The sequence below is a fragment of the Phyllobates terribilis genome, unplaced genomic scaffold, assembly GCF_046119375.1.
Source record: "Phyllobates terribilis strain yellow unplaced genomic scaffold, ASM4611937v1 Scaffold_11__3_contigs__length_659146591, whole genome shotgun sequence".
NCBI classification, from domain to species: domain Eukaryota; kingdom Metazoa; phylum Chordata; class Amphibia; order Anura; family Dendrobatidae; genus Phyllobates; species Phyllobates terribilis.
This window is the reverse complement of record NW_027362771.1, coordinates 234,318,690-234,334,847: the sequence shown is the minus strand read 5'-3', so window position 1 is coordinate 234,334,847 and position 16,158 is coordinate 234,318,690. Positions and strand designations below refer to the sequence as shown.

Sequence of the window (16,158 nt, the reverse complement as noted above, 5' to 3'; positions counted from 1 at the left end):
ATTAATGGATTTGTTCATGTCATCACAGTATAAATGATTATGAGCGTTAACATTCAGGCTACACAGTACAAAAGCATATATGAGTGAAATGAAAAATCAAAAGGTCTAACAGTTTTCAGTCTAACCATCCAAGGATTTTACACCAATACTAAATAGGGCTGAACAATGTTCGCACATAATAATACTTCCTCATTTACATTACAATGAAGAATAAAACCTTCACAGCGCACTTACATTCTTATGTACAGTATCTTTGTGGAGCCTCTCTCCCTGAAACACATCTGGTAGTGCTGCAGAAGTCACTATCTCTCTAATTCATTGCAAATCATATGCAGTGAAGCTACAACAAATCAGTCACAATCACCTTATTACAAACCCGCTACCTCATATTATATACAGGGGGCGAAATGAGTACTGAACACGACACCAATTTTCTAAAAGGTGCTATTGACATTAAATTCTCACCAGATGTCAGTAACAACCCATCCAATCCCCACAGGCAAAGAGATCAAACCATAGCTTTCCATAAATTGTTATGTGTAATAATGAGAAATGACACAGAGAAAAAGTATGGAACACGCTTACTGAAATTTCATTAATACTTCGTACGAAAGCCTTTGTTGGTGATGACAGCTTCAAAACGCCTCCTGCATAGAGAAACTAGTCGTATGCATTGCTCAGGTGTGATGTTGAGACATTCTTCCACACAGACACTCTTCAAAGCCTGAAGGTTCCGTAGGCTCCTTCTATGAACTCTGAGCTTTAGTTCCTTCCATAAATGTTCTATTGGATTCAGGTCAGGTGAATCACTGGGCCATTCTAGTAGCTTTATTTTCTCACTTTGGCAGTTTCTTTGGCAGTGTGTTTCAGATTACTGACTTGCTGAAATGTCCACCCTCGTTTCGTCTTCATCATTCTGGTAGATGGCAGCAGATTTTTATCAAGAATGTCTCAGTACATTTGTACATTGATCCTTCCATCAATTATACTAAGTTTGTCAGTGCCGTATGCTGAAAAACAGTCCCACACCATGATGTTCCCACCTCCAAACTTCACTGTTGGTATGGTGTTTTGGGGTGATATGCAGTGACTTTTGGCCTCCAAACATGGTGTGTATTATGGCATCCAAAGAGTTCAATTTTGTTCTCATCTGACCAGACTATATTCTCCCAGTATTTCACAGGCTTGTCTAAATGTTGAGAAACACATTTGAACATGCTTTTTGTTCAGCAATGGAGTCTTGCGTGGTGAGCGTGAATACAAGTCATGGAGGATGAGAGCATTGCTTATTGTTTTCTTTGAAACAATTGTACCTGCTGATTCCAGTTCTCCACAGGTGGTCCTTGACTCTTGGACAACTCTTCTGATAATTCTTTACCCTCCTATCTGAAATCTTGTGGGGAGCACCTGGTCGTGACCGGTTTATGGTGAAATAATGTTCTTTCCACTTTCTGGTTATGGCCCCAACAGTGCTCACTGGAACCCTCAGTAGTTTAGAAATTCTTCTGCAACCAATGCCATCAGTATCTTTTGTAACAGTAAGGTTGTGAAGGTCTTGAGACAGCTCACTGGTTTTACCCATCACAAGATGTTTCTTGTGTGGCACCAAGTAATGAGACACCTTTTTATAGGCCATCAGTTGAACCAGTTGATCTTATTTTTCACTAACTGGAAGGACTGCTTTCTAATTACTGATAGATTTCAGCTGGTGCCATGACTTTCCGTGGCTTTTTGCACCTCTCCTTCTTCAATACTTTTTCCCTGTGTCATTTCTCATTATTACATATAGTTTATGGACATCTATGGTTTCATTACTTTGTCTGTGTGGATTGGATGGGTTGTTACCAACATCTGATGAGAACTTCATGTCAATAGCACCTTTAGAAATATATTTACTTAGAAAATTGATGACATGTTCAATTAAAATATATATACCGTATTTTTTGGACTATAAGACGCACTTTTTTCCTCCAAAATTTTATAGTCCGAAAAATATGGTAAATAACACACACACAAACACAAACTTCCTCATCCAGCTTGCTTAACTCCTTCCTGCATATGAATGTTCGTATGCATCCCCATCTCTGCTATGGCATTGGTTTAGCAGAACTCCAGGAACAACCGAGGGGGCAAGAACTAGCTCTGATTCCAGCAGACTAGCTCATTGGTCAGGGACTTGGTTTTTCACTTGAAAAAGACGCCAGTATGACTTAGAAGTGCGTAGTGACAATAAAAACCTTCTGATTAACCACAGCAAGAGAAGTTGTTTCCAGCATGTACTGCAAATATCACCTGAGCAATACCAAGGAAATCCTGTTGGTGGACCTTGAAGACTGGAGTTGGGGAACCCTGCCCTAGGAGAAGGGGCCACATCTTCATAAGCTTAAAAACACTTATGCTGATGCAAAAATGAGTATGGACTTACAACTAGGCAGAAAAAGACTTGGTATTATTAAAGCAGTAACATGATTGCCTTACTATACAGTGGGTACAGAAAGTACCCCTTTAAAATTCTCACTCTTTGTTTCATTGCAACCATTTGGTAAATTCTAAAAAGTTATTTTTTTTCTCATTAATGTACAATCTGCACCCCATCTTGAGTGAGAAAAAAAACAGAAATGTAGAAATATATACATATTTAAGTCACATGCTGTCCATTTCCTTGTGATCCTCCTTGAGATGGTTCTACTCCTTCATTGAAGTCCAGCTGTGTTTAATTAAACTGATAGGACTTGATTTGGAAAGGCACACACCTGTCTATATAAGACCTCACAGCTCACAGTGCATGTCAGACCAAATGAGAATCATGAGCTCTAAGGAACTGCCCAAGGAGCTCAGAGACAGAATTGTGGCAAGGCACAGATCTGGCCAAGGTTACAAAAGAATTTATGCAGTATTCAAGGTTCCTAAGAGCACAGTTGCCTCCATAATCCTTAAATGGAATAAGTTTGGGACCACCAGAAGTCTTCCTAGACCTGGCCATCCAGCCAAACTGAGCAATCGTGGGAGAAGAGCCTTGGTGAGGGAGGTAAAGAAGAACCCCAAGATCACTGTGGCTGAGCTCCAGAGATGCAGTAGGGAGATGGGAGAAAGTTCCACAAAGTCAACTATCACTGCAGCCCTCCACCAGTCGGATCTTTATGGCAGAGTGCCCCGACGGAAACCTCTCCTCAGTGCAAGACATATGAAAGCCCGCATAGAGTTTGCTCCAAAACACATGAAGGACTCCCAGACTATGAGAAATAAGATTCTCTGGTCTGATTAGACGAAGATAGAACTTTTTGGTGATAATTCTAAGTGGTATGTGTGGAGAAAACTAGACACTGCTCATCACCTGCCCAATACAATCCCAATAGTGCTTCTACTCAATACTGAGCAAAGGGTCTGAATACTTAGGACCATGTGATATTTCAGTTTTTCTTTTTTAATAAATTTGCAAAAATTTCTACATTTCAGTTTTTTGGTGCAGAGTGTACATTAATGAGAACAAAAAACCTTTTTAGAATTTATCAAATGGCTGCAATGAAACAAAGAGTGAAAAATTTAAAGGAGTCTGATTAAATATACAGTGGGTATGGAAAGTAAACAGAATAGAGCCCACTAACAGGATGATCTTGTATGGTATATCCACCACTAGGGAGGGATAAACTATGTGACATATCTGATGGTTCACACATTAGAAAAATCCAACACCTTGGTGGTCCAGATTATGTTGGATTTTCATACCTTTTTCTATAAATATGTAAGGGTGTGTATATTAAAGGGAGAAATGATTAACAATAATATACTCACAGCTGCTAGTACCCAAAAAATTGAGACATATAAGTAAGGACTATATATTAAAGCATCAATGTGTAATGCGATAACACCTCCAAATAACGCAGAAATTCCAATAACCACCTCAACGATCTGAGAAATATAAAAGAGGAAGGTATTAAAAAACATACTGACCCACTAGAAAAAGGACGTAAGGATTCTGACACCTTTATGGTGTAGATAAAATTGTGCTTTAAAAGAAGTACAATATAGAAACATGTTCCTCTTAATACTCTTAAAGTTAAAAATGTAAAAAAAATGAAGAAGGGATTGTCCACTAGCGGACAAACCATTTTGAATGTCCTATATATATATATTTTTTAAAAAATATAAATTGTCTATACTCTATTTTCCCTCTACCTATATGTGTAGTGGGTGACGTGTGATATATATATATATATATATATATATATATATATATATATGTTTAGATATATATATATATATATATATATATTATATATATGTTTAGATAGAGAGAGAGCGAGAGATATATATATATCTCTCCATCTAAACATATATATATATATATATATCTATCTCTCTCTATCTAAACATATATATCTCTCTATCTAAACATATATGTGTATATATATATATATATATATATATATATATATATATATATATACACACATATATTAATATATATATATATTTATATATGTTTAGATAGATATATATATATATCTATCTAAACATATATATCTCTCTATCTAAACATATATGTGTATATATATACACACACACACATTATATATATATATATATATATATATATATATATATATATATATATATATAAAATTTTAAAGCATACCTACAGTACTTCTTGGACCATCGCAACTCCCCATTTAGAGAACTGTGTCCCCTGCCAATATCATAACACTATTTATGTCACATGAACATTGCAGCCTATCAGCACCCACTGACCGGCTGCAGTGTTTACGTGACATAAACAATGTCATGAGACACAGGGGACACAGCGCTCGGAGAGGAGCAGTAATGCAGGTCCGGGACGTAAGTATTTCTTTATTTAGCAAGTTGGGGGCATTCAGAATGGGATTTCCAGTAGTAGGCAACAACTTTACTAATTTATTTTATATTTTTATTTAAATAAATGCACTCTTCAACATTGAAATTGCAACATCAAGACGGAAAAGTCATTGAGTAATGGAACTCACAGGATCGATAGACAATAATTGCGAATGATAAATTGAAAACAATTTTTGATTTATTCAGTATACAGAATGAGCGCCACATGCAGAAATACACACATTTACATGCCTTGGCTGCGATCAATGAGGTTATTAACCCCTTCATGATGAGTTTTCGTTTTCTCCTCCCCTTCTTCCTAAAGCCATAAGTTTTTTATTTTTCTGTCCACGTACACATATGAGGGTTTATTTTTTTGTGGGTCGAGTCATACTTTTGAATGACAACATTCATTTTATCACATAATGTACTGGAAAACAGGGAAAAAAATCCAAGTGGGGAGAAATTGTGAAAAAAAACAACGCAATTCTAACATTGTTTTTTGGGAATTGTTTTACAGTGTACATTTTGTGGTAAAAATGACCTCACAATATGAATCTGCTCATCAGTACGATTACGGTGATACCAAACACATCCGTGTTTACCGATCGGGTTAATTATTTTTATATTTTGATAGATCAGACTTTTGTGAACACGGCGATACCACATATGTGTTTTTTTATTATCTTTATTTTTAATGAGGGAAAAGGCTAATGATTTGAACTTGTTTTTTTAATTTTTTAAAACATTTTTATTTACTTTTCACTTTTCTTAATAGTCCCCTTAGGGGACTTCAAGCTGCGATAATCTGATCGTTTGTGCTATATTCAACAATGCCGCAGCATTGCTGTATACCACAAGAATCACGGTCTTCTTTGAAGCACGGCCACATGCTGGATTTGAAATCTGCAACATGTCAACTTTTGTGTGTATGCTCGGTTTTATTTGCAGATTTTTCTCATAGTAATGAATTATCTGAGAAAACTCTGGTAAAACCCTATTAAAAAAGCATATTTTTAGTGTATTTCTGATGTAGAAATGCACTAAAAACACATGTAATCCACACAACTATATCAATAAAGTATGAAGAAAATGATATTCCAAAAACAGACAAAAGTCAGTGTCACAAACACGATAAAGACGCATGTAAAAAAACACACTGAAAAACGAAGTGAAAAAAAACACAAGTGTCCTAATTTAGATAATAGGTGTAGAAATGCTGGAAAAAAATTTGCAACTCAAAAACTTAAATACTCAGTGTTAGAAAGTAGCCTTATGCTTGGTATGTGATGTCCAATTGCACTTCCACTACATTGCGAATTAAAGGGGTATTTTCAAGTTGTCTCTTGAGCAACTAAGACAAGAACAGTTTCCTTATTTCCTGGCAAAGCGGGCTCTCCTCCATGAATGACAGATATGGTAAAGAGTAAAACTGTAGTGTTAGTAGAACTATAAGGCTCAGCAGAACATCTGCTGTAACGCACTCAGCTACCAATTTGTTCTAAGTCTACACTGCTATCACTAGGTTTACACGGAGATAACAAAACATTTGAACAAGCATACAGCTCAGGACAGGGAGGATAGCCATGATTAAGACCTGCTCTGAAAGCTGTGGTCTGGTGCCGTTGCAAGAGGGAGAGGGAGAGGGAGGCGAGCAGATAATTTCTGTATAGAAATCAAATGGGCTGGAGAAAGGTAGCTAGGATGTTAAGAGTTAACCTCTCTTCCGGAATGTAGCTACTGCGCACACTTGGCCAGGCTCTAGAGGCCAGGCACCATGGAAAGGAGTTCTGCACCATAGAAGACAAAAGCTTTCATTGCAGAAGAATGGCAGCAGTAGAAAAAGCAAGTTAATTGCAAACTTGCTTCATTTTCATTAGTCATTTGTCTAACTAATTAAAGCAATTAAAGAACTTGAGAACACCCCTTTAATTCTGGAATCAAGGGTATGGCCATTTTTCCAAGTGTCCCAGGAGCTGTTTTTCAACACAATGACGGCAAACCAAATATTGTTCGTACTAATGCAAGCAACCTACACGGCCTAAACCTGCTAAAATGATCTGCAGTATCTTCGTACCAGTCTCCCATAGAGCACATCTGGAATGTCGCTGTTCGGCAATTGCAAAGGGAGCTGTTGGCAGTGGATCTTGATGATTTACCCAAGTGCATTCAGTGTAGCAGAACATTCCTCAAACAAACATTAATAATCTCGTTTATACAAGCCAAGACTTGTAAGTGTGAGCATTTCTGCACGTTGCGCTCATACTTGATAATGAATCAATCAAAATGTTTTGAAAATGGGTTTCCATTTCCCATCACTTGCAGTTTATTATCATGTTTATTGATCCTGTGATTTCCAGAATTCCACGACTTTTACTTCTTGGTGTCTCAATGTTGAGGAGTGTATACATTCTATAAAAAGTGTGCTTTTTTATAAATTAAAACGAAAGAAAAAAAAAACATTTTTTGACCAATGAAAATTAAGCAAAACATTTATAATACATTTATCTTACGGAGTAGGACTTAATTGTTCGAGCAGGGAACTGTACACTGCGTAGATTGCTTGAACTTCCACAAACAGTCCCCTAGTGAATAAAAGGTATTTCAACATCACTATATAAAAAAAAATTACACAGCATCCAAATTTGATTTAAAGGAGTTTTCCAGCTATAGGTAATTTTTATTTTATTTTAAATCAATATATTGGGGGAGGGTGGGAAATCGCTTTCACAGTTGGGTTACATTAAGAATTTTGCCTATTTTGGCTATTACAGATTTCTTACCCAGCACATTTAGCTTTATTGTGGTCTGGAGTCATAAATCAGCTGAGAGGAGACTGTCTGAACTTGATCACTGATCACCATTCTTCAGTCAGCAATGACGATGCAATACAAAGACTACAGAAGGCTAATATAAAGCAACATTTTTAATGAAACCCAACTGCAAAAGTATTATTTTTAAACCCAAATAATGCATTTTCAGTAAAAATATTAATATCCCCAAAAGGTGGATAACCTGTTCAAAGGGTTACTTTAGACAGGCCATCAGTGTTGAAGTCCTAGATTACCTTTTTAACTTTGTTTCTTAAAGGGAATCTAACAGCAATTAACCCACTTATCTCTTATCATCATGGAAGCAAGTTTACACACTTGCAAGTACTCACTTGCTGAGCTGCGCTGTCTACTTGTAGTGGCCGCTGTGGGGTACTACAAATCTTCCCTCTATTGATTTGAATAGGAGGAGGGTGTGCAGTACCAAGTCTCGGCCACTACAAGTAGAAGAAGCAGCTTGTCAAGCGAGCACTTCCAGATGGTAGTGAATGCTGCCTCAAACACCGATAACAGCTGACCGCCGGAGGTGCTGGGTGTCAGATCCCGACCGATCAGACATTAATGGCCTATCCTGAGGATATGTCATCAATGTAAAAGTAGTGGACAACCTGTTTAATAGGATCTGAGACTTAAAGGGGTTGTGCACTACTAGGACAACCCCCTTTTTAAACTAAATGTTTAGCCCCGATAAAATAATAAAGCCTATAATCCTCTCCTGTGCTGGCTCCGTTCCAGCGGTGTCGGCACTCACGGTCCCGAGGCTCTGATGCGGCGCTGATCCGGGAACAGCTGTAGCCCTGGCTTCCTCTTCATGTTCAGTTCGTACGTAGGCGGTGACACCAGCGCTGATTGGGCGCCGAGAACCACGTGTCATTCCACTGCACCAGAGCCCCAGGACCACGAGTGCATACACCACTGGAACAGAGGTGACACGGGAGGAGAGTATAGGCTTTATTATTTTAACAGGGACGAACATTTAGTTTAAGAAGGGGTTGTCCTAACAGTGGACAACCCCTTTAAATCAGGCTTCTTGGGCATGACAATTGCAGATTCTGCTTGATTGCACCCACCAGGTGGAGGTGCAGCCCCTGTAACTAGTCAAGCTAATTTATAAATGGCGATATTAAAACAAATTTTTTTTTGCATAACTGATGGAATGCTTTAATATAATAATGCATTATAGGAAGCCTTTCTAGGAAGCTGTGCTTGTGGTGGATCCTGCTGACAACTTCTGTAAGTACAAGATAAAGAAAATTAGTACTTACGCTTTTCACCGAACAACAGTCTACACTTGATCTTGCAGAAACAATTACTGTTGTTGCCATGAAAATTTCCATGAGAATAAGAAGAATCACATTGAAATTTATCTATAAAGAAAATCAATCATTCTGGTAAAGCAGGCTTTACATTTTCACGACTACTTATAAATAAGGATGAGGCACTTACAATTGTTATTAAGAAGAGCTCTTAAAGAGAACATTGCACATGCAGTCCAATTTCTGGACAGCATTGGACAGAGAAGAAGCATTGGAGCAGAAGGATACATAGGTTAGTGTGTAGCTGGAATGCAGAGGAGTCCAGTGGGCGGGCCTACTCAGCGACTGACAGTCATCTCTGCATGAATAGTCATAACAGGAACATTAACAATCAAGACCACCCACTGGACTCATATGCATGCAATCATTAGGGATTTTAATAAATAAAATCCAAGTTTTACTGAAACCTTTCCCACAAAAATATCTATCAATCTGATCAGTCCATCCTGCTCCAACATCCTGCCTGCAGATTCAATACCATTTTCAACATGACTGGTTCCCTTTAAAAGCCATTTAAAGAATCTGAATTAGAAACGGCTACAAATATCATCTTATAACTTCACGTCTATCATTTCCCATTAATTCTAGATTTAAGGGATTTTACTGGTCTTATTTTTCACCATCAATATCTAAGCGATAAACTTAATTTTGATCACAGGAATGATAATTATAAATATATTTTCTACTTACATTTATTGCTGTTGGATTAATCGCAAGTTTACATCCAAACCATATGAGACAGGTAGTAGTAATTGAAAATGTGGAAACAAATAAAATCTGATAATGAGAGATCTAAAAGAAAAATAAATATAAAAATAACTTGCTTTTTACAATGAAGACCCCAGAACTCCTTTAATGCAAATTATACTAATTTAATAGGCAATCCAAGAAATGCATGTGACATTTCGGTCTGTGCGATTAGACTACAAAATGCCGCAGACAGAAAAAGGCTAAACAGATGAAGGATGGGGCTGTAAGGAAAGGAGATGATCATTGCTGAATGGATAGGAACGGTCTATCCTTACATTTTACTTTTCAGTATGGTCAACAAATGTAATGTAATCCCCAGTCTGACTACCAATCCAGAGCAAGATCTCCTGTAGGCAGGAACAGTCTCTATGAATGTTAGGATGACAACGGCTATCAACAAATTTCCGGTAGTTCTCAGGACAACTCGCCACCAGCTAGCTCCATCCTCCTTGTTTCTTTATAAGTCCCGGTGCAAATAAGTGCAGCAGAAGTTATGATTTGTGCCCTATACAAGAGAGCAGTGCTATGGTAGACAAGGCCATACACTGATTAACTGCAAAGTTATAAAACCCCTATGATTCCCATTTATGGTTACATTATAAGAGTAGATAATCGGTGAACAAGCGATTGTAGGAAATCTCATTCCCAATTATGCACGCATGTAAACATCCCAGTGATCCCACAACAAAAGCGCAAAACAGACATTTGTCAGGTAAAAAATCATTGTGTCATTGCCAATTACATTATACTGCATGGGGGCAAAGAGATCATATAAGCGATATTTCTGCTCCCATCCTCTTTCATTGGCCTGTGAATATGAGCACTGATGGACTAGGTGCTTGATAAGGTGCATTACTGTCTAAACTAGGGGTACGAAACTACTTCGAGTAAAGGTCCACTTTCCTGGGTCTGCCCTCACGTGATGATCTGAGCTGAACACAAACACCTAGTCAGAATTCTGGTTTGGCTAGGAAAAGCAACACTTCACCCCAGGGAAGGTTCAATGTCGTTAGAGCCTTCAAACAGATGCATGCTGTACATTGGAAGTTTTTTCAATGATCTCTGACAGTAAACTCCAATATAAGCTGCTGCATGGGTATAGAGTGTCATACATGGCCAAAAAAACACTCATGTAAACAGGCGCCAACTAGGCAATAATGGACCAATAGCTGAGAAACCTGGAAAGAGCCTAGCTCTTGCAAAAGGGGTACACTGACGCCCGTTACAGTTTTTAACCTAATGGACCCTTTAAATAAACTGTACCGTGCAGTTAAATAATCCGGCAATTGGCTATATAAAAGGCGATCAGCGGTCATTTACTGGCCTGTTTAGGAGGCCGATAAACAATTTATGTTCACAGAATGATTGCTAATACGATCGCTCTGCATGCATTTAATATCATGTTAATAGCAGCATATTTTTGTACCAACATAAAAATGATTTTGAGCATATCATCCCATGTAAACACCTAGTCTCTGATTCATCAAAGCTTTCAAGTCACAATTCCAGTGTAAAAGCTTTGAAAAGTCGAACAATTTAGGTGCAAAAGTTTGCGACTTTTGACATTTTCATAATATAGAAAAGGATGAGATGTTTGTAAAGAAATTATTTTAATGAAGTGGTCCTATTTCAGTGTACTAGTCAGTAATTTTTTGGTCAGTCAGACATTTATGAAACATACACTGGGTTGTAGGGCCACGGGGAACAAAGTAAGAAAACAGCGCTGGAGAGAGTGCCTCCGACGCTTGCAGAGCTTAAGAGTTTTCATAACAGTTTCTCCCAGATCTGTCCGAATGGGCTAGTCCAATTCATGATGAGCAGTAGCGTTCCATACATCAAAACAAATCTCACTCCAGTACCTGGCTAGAGTCAGATTTATGGGGTAACACACGGAAGTGCACACCATTCGTTAGATGCCCTAGATTCATGAAGAGGCGTGCACATCTTCATGACTCAGCAGCATCTGGCTTCAGCATCAAGATTGGTGTGAACGCCAGTCTTGGTGAATCGGGACCATAGGCGTATTATAATGAGGGCAATCCGGGCGACCGCCCGGGGCCCGCGGCTCCGGGCGGGGTGTCTAATGCCGGATTGCCCTCATTATATGTGCGGGCCGCCACGGCACATACCGGTAGCAGTGGCGGGAGGGGGAGCCCCGGACCGCTCCCCCAGCAGCGGCCGCCGCTACTTCTTCATCGGCCGGGCCAGCACTGCAGCAGTTAACTTCCCTGTGCTGGCCCGGCCGCGTTACTGCTAGGAGACATGGCCCTGTGCGCGGCCGTGTCTCCTAGCTGTGACGTCACGCAGTGCGCGCCCGGCCTGTACTGCTACTTACCACCGGAGAGGAGAGAGAGCAGGCAGGAGGAATGGAGCTGGGGGATGGTGAGTGTGTGTGTGTGTGGGCAGGTGTGTGTGTGGGCAGGTGTGTGTGTGGGCAGGTGTGTGTGTGTGTGTCTGTGTGGGCAGGTGTGTGTGTGTGTGTGTGTCTGTGTGGGCAGGTGTGTGTGTGTGGGCAGGTGTGTGTGTGTGTCTGTGTGGGCAGGTGTGTGTGTGTATGTGGGCAGGTGTGTGTGTGTGTCTGTGGGCAGGTGTGTGTGTGTGTCTGTGGGCAGGTGTGTGTGTGTGTCTGTGTGGGCAGGTGTGTCTGTGTGGGCAGGTGTGTCTGTGTGGGCAGGTGTGTCTGTGTGGGCAGGTGTGTCTGTGTGGGCAGGTGTGTCTGTGTGGGCAGGTGTGTCTGTGTGGGCAGGTGTGTCTGTGTGGGCAGGTGTGTCTGTGTGGGCAGGTGTGTCTGTGTGGGCAGGTGTGTCTGTGTGTGTGTGGGCAGGTGTGTGTGTGGGCAGGTGTGTGTGTGTGTGTGTGTCTGTGTGGGCAGGTGTGTGTGTGTCTGTGTGGGCAGGTGTGTGTGTGTCTGTGTGGGCAGGTGTGTGGCCCCCCGCTGTGTATAAATGGCTACGTGCGGCCCCCCGCTGTATATAGACGGTGCCGTGCGGCCCCCCGCTGTGTATAGATGGCTACGTGCGGCCCCCCGCTGTGTATAGATGGCTACGTGCGCCCCCCGCTGTGTATAGATGGCTACGTGCGGCCTCCTGCTGTGTATAGATGGCTATGTGCAGCCTCCCGCTGAGTATAGATGGCGCTGTGCGGCCTCCTGCTGTCTCTGGGGGGAGCGCCGTGCGGCATCTATACTCAGCAGGAGGCCGCACGTAGCCATCTATACACGTATACTCAGCAGGAGGCCGCACATAGCCATCTATACGGTGCCATCTATACACAGCGGGAGGCCGCACGGCACCATCTATACACAGCGGGAGTCTCAGTGCTTTGCAAGAGCAGTCAATAAATTCTGCTTGACTAATTCTGAGCACCATAAAGTCTGGTTCGCTTCTAACCTGCTGTCTTCATTTTCAGCTTGCTGAATTCTAACTCATTTACTGTCATTCGAGACGATGCCTTTGCTGGTCTCTTTCACCTTGAATACCTGTAAGTGCTCCACTTAATGTCATATTTTTGATTCTGTTCTTCTTCATCTTATGGCATGTGCAATTGTATGAGCAAGTATTCATATGAATTTATGACCTACTTAAACCTTCGAGGACCTTAAATTTTATTCAATCAAATTTTTTTCCAGTTTAAAACTATGGGACATATATGTGCCTTGGTCCTCAAAGGGTTTTTAAAGGGGCTGCAAACATAAATACGAAAAAAATAATTCAATTAGTGCTTTTTGTGTTCATTTAATTTTTATTTGAAGTCCATTTTTTTATATACCTTGAAATTAAGCCCTACCCCATGGAATGAAGCCCTACCTACATGACATCTGAGAGCTACATGGATCCCTCTTGTGAGGTGCCTGTCCGTCACTACTATTCAGTTTTAGGGTCCACTCACTAAGCCATATATTCTCTCATGCAAGAGAATAGGGTCAATTATGCTAATGACACTCGGCTCAAACTCTGTCAGAGCTTCAACTGAGTGTGATCCGATTCTCTCGCAGCACAGATATGGAGAACTTAATTTCTCCATCTTCTCCATAGTCTCTGTGAGTGTTCATTGGACTGCACTTGGATGACATCCGAGTGCAGTCCAATGTTTTACGTGCACCCATAGACTTGTATGGGTGCACATGGTCCGAATATCGAATGAGATTATTTTCTCATGCCAATAATAGCAGATCTGCACTGTCCCATAGTATAACATAGGGCCGAGTCCTATCCGATAAAACATCACATAGCATTCGGCCGTGTTATACGACAGTGTGAGCGAGCCCTTAGAGTCAAGGAATATTTACATGCAGATGATGATATTACTCTCCAAGTGTATATTTTTTTAAGCGAGTTCATAGTAAATGCTTTGCCTTTTTGACATGTGATCAACTAAAGAACAAGAAAGATTTAGGACCTCCCCTATAGAGAGACAGAAAATAGTTTGGAGGACTTGCATGTCCTTTTTTATTTATTATGAGAAAATCATAAAAGATCCCGTTTTTTAACCATGCTGTGACTTTCTGCTGAGGGAGAGGGAGAGAGCTGCCCTATTCAGAGTCTGTAATAAGACCTGCTGACAAAAGTGTTGAAGATACAGTCTAATGTGAATTAACAATGAAAAAAAGTTAATTTCACAAATGGCTTGTATTTTTTTAATACAAACTTTTTTTGTGTTTACAGCTCCTTTAAAGGGAATCTGTCATCAGGTTTTTGCCACCTAATCTGAGAGCAGCATAATGTAGGGTTAGAGGCACTGATTCCAGTAATGTGTCACTTACTGGGCTGCTTAGTGTTGTTTTGATAAAATCATTGACTTGTCAGAAGGTAATTATCACTAGATGACTAGTAAGTTCTGTAGGACCTCACCCCCATCACTGATCAGTAGATTTCTGCGTACACTGAGCATGGGCAGAAAGCTGCCAATCAGTGGTGTGGGCGGGGCTATACAGAGCGCAGCATTCAGAGAGCTGCTAGATCTGCAGCAGATAAAACGGTGATTTTCTCAAAATGACAACAAGCAGCTGAAAAAATGACACATCGCTGGAATCAGGGTATCTGCCCCAATATTGTGCTGCTCTCAGATGAGGCAGCACAATTAATATTGTGCCAAATTAATTTCCCGTGAACCATCACATGATCTATCACAGGGGATCATGTGACATGTCGCGTGATAAATCAGGTGGGGGAGGGCCGCGCCTTCTAAACTGCCCGGGGCCCTTGCTACTCTTAATCCACCCCTGATCGGGACCCTAGTATTTAAAAATCAAAGTTTCTGAAAAACTAGAGTTTCTTGCTCGGGAGATGGCTGGCCTGTTTAAATGGGTCAGCATGTGGAAATGAACACTCGTTTGTAGATTATTTGCTTGACTAAATGGCCATAAGCTGCTGTCTCTCTGCTGCTTCCTCTGATTGTTGGTGCGGTCTGGTCTTTTTTCTCCTATCAGCTCCTTACCTCCCCTCTACCATTCCCAGTGACACACACATAATCCACCTGAAAAAAAGCAAACTGAACAGAATGCACTCATGTAAAAAAGACATTGCTTTGCACATGTTCCATCTTATGTCCTTTAACCGCTTCAGGATTTCGGAAGTGACAAGTTAACAGAAGTGACAAGTTAACAGAAGTGACAAGTTAACAGAAGTGACAATTGAGTGCCGGTGGTTTGACCAAGAAAACTTGGTGGCTACACCATGTGCACTTAGCCTTGAAATCGAAAAAAAAGTTAAGGTATTTAGAAAATTACTTACAACATTTTCTTTATTCTTCAGCACGGCAAAATGTACAACAGCAGAAGGTAGACACTGTAAAAAAAATATGTATATAACTTATCAGCTACTTACATATACATAGAATAGCTCATTCTGGCAAAGTCTGGAATACAACATGCAGCAAAACAGCATTTGTTTTGATTTTTTTGTGCGTCCAGATGTTACTTTGAAATCTATAGTGAAAAATAAAAAGTGCTTATAGACTTTGATTAAAATGTTAACTAGGAATCTAGTTTTTGTAAATTTTGCCTAGCAGCAGTAGGCAAATGTATGAGGCCATGTACACATGCTCAGTATTTGGTCAGTATGTTACATCAGTATTGATGTAAGGGGTAAAACACTGAATTCAAAGAATGTTTCACATGTCAGGCTGTGTGGTGTTACTTACACTGAGGGTTTTATCACCTGGTGATTATCAGTGTCTGGACAACAGTAGTGTGTGCATGTTAGTCTGACTCCGCCCCCTCCTGTGATAAGCAGCTTACTGTCTATAGACTATGTACATACAGAGCTTGGTGTGGGCGGGGGCAGCTTTCTCAGCTCTGCTTCATTCTAAATCTAAAAACTGTGATTGTGTCAGAAACGCTGCACCCAGTAAACTAAGTGATACATTGTTGGATTCAGCTACTCTTTACCTACATCATGATGCTGTCATAT

The 16,158-nt window shown here is 40.2% G+C and overlaps 1 protein-coding gene across 6 annotated transcripts in view; it reads right to left on the bottom strand.

Annotated features, from left to right (window-relative positions):
* Positions 1-16,158, bottom strand: part of MLC1 (modulator of VRAC current 1) — a 62,515-nt gene that overhangs the window by 29,117 nt on the left and 17,240 nt on the right. For 5 of the 6 annotated variants that reach the window (XR_012251228.1, XM_073652122.1, XM_073652123.1 and 2 more), the window contains exons 4-8: positions 15,481-15,534; positions 9,689-9,790; positions 8,948-9,049; positions 7,365-7,436; positions 3,793-3,909 (exon numbers count right to left, since the gene is read on the bottom strand). Coding sequence is in view for 5 of the 6 variants with exons in the window: in XM_073652122.1 (XP_073508223.1) it covers positions 3,793-3,909; positions 7,365-7,436; positions 8,948-9,049; positions 9,689-9,790; positions 15,481-15,534 (447 nt within the window). In the remaining variant the exon portion in view is untranslated. The remainder of the gene's footprint in view (positions 1-3,792; positions 3,910-7,364; positions 7,437-8,947; positions 9,050-9,688; positions 9,791-15,480; positions 15,535-16,158) is intronic. The other variant, XM_073652126.1, reaches the window with a different exon arrangement.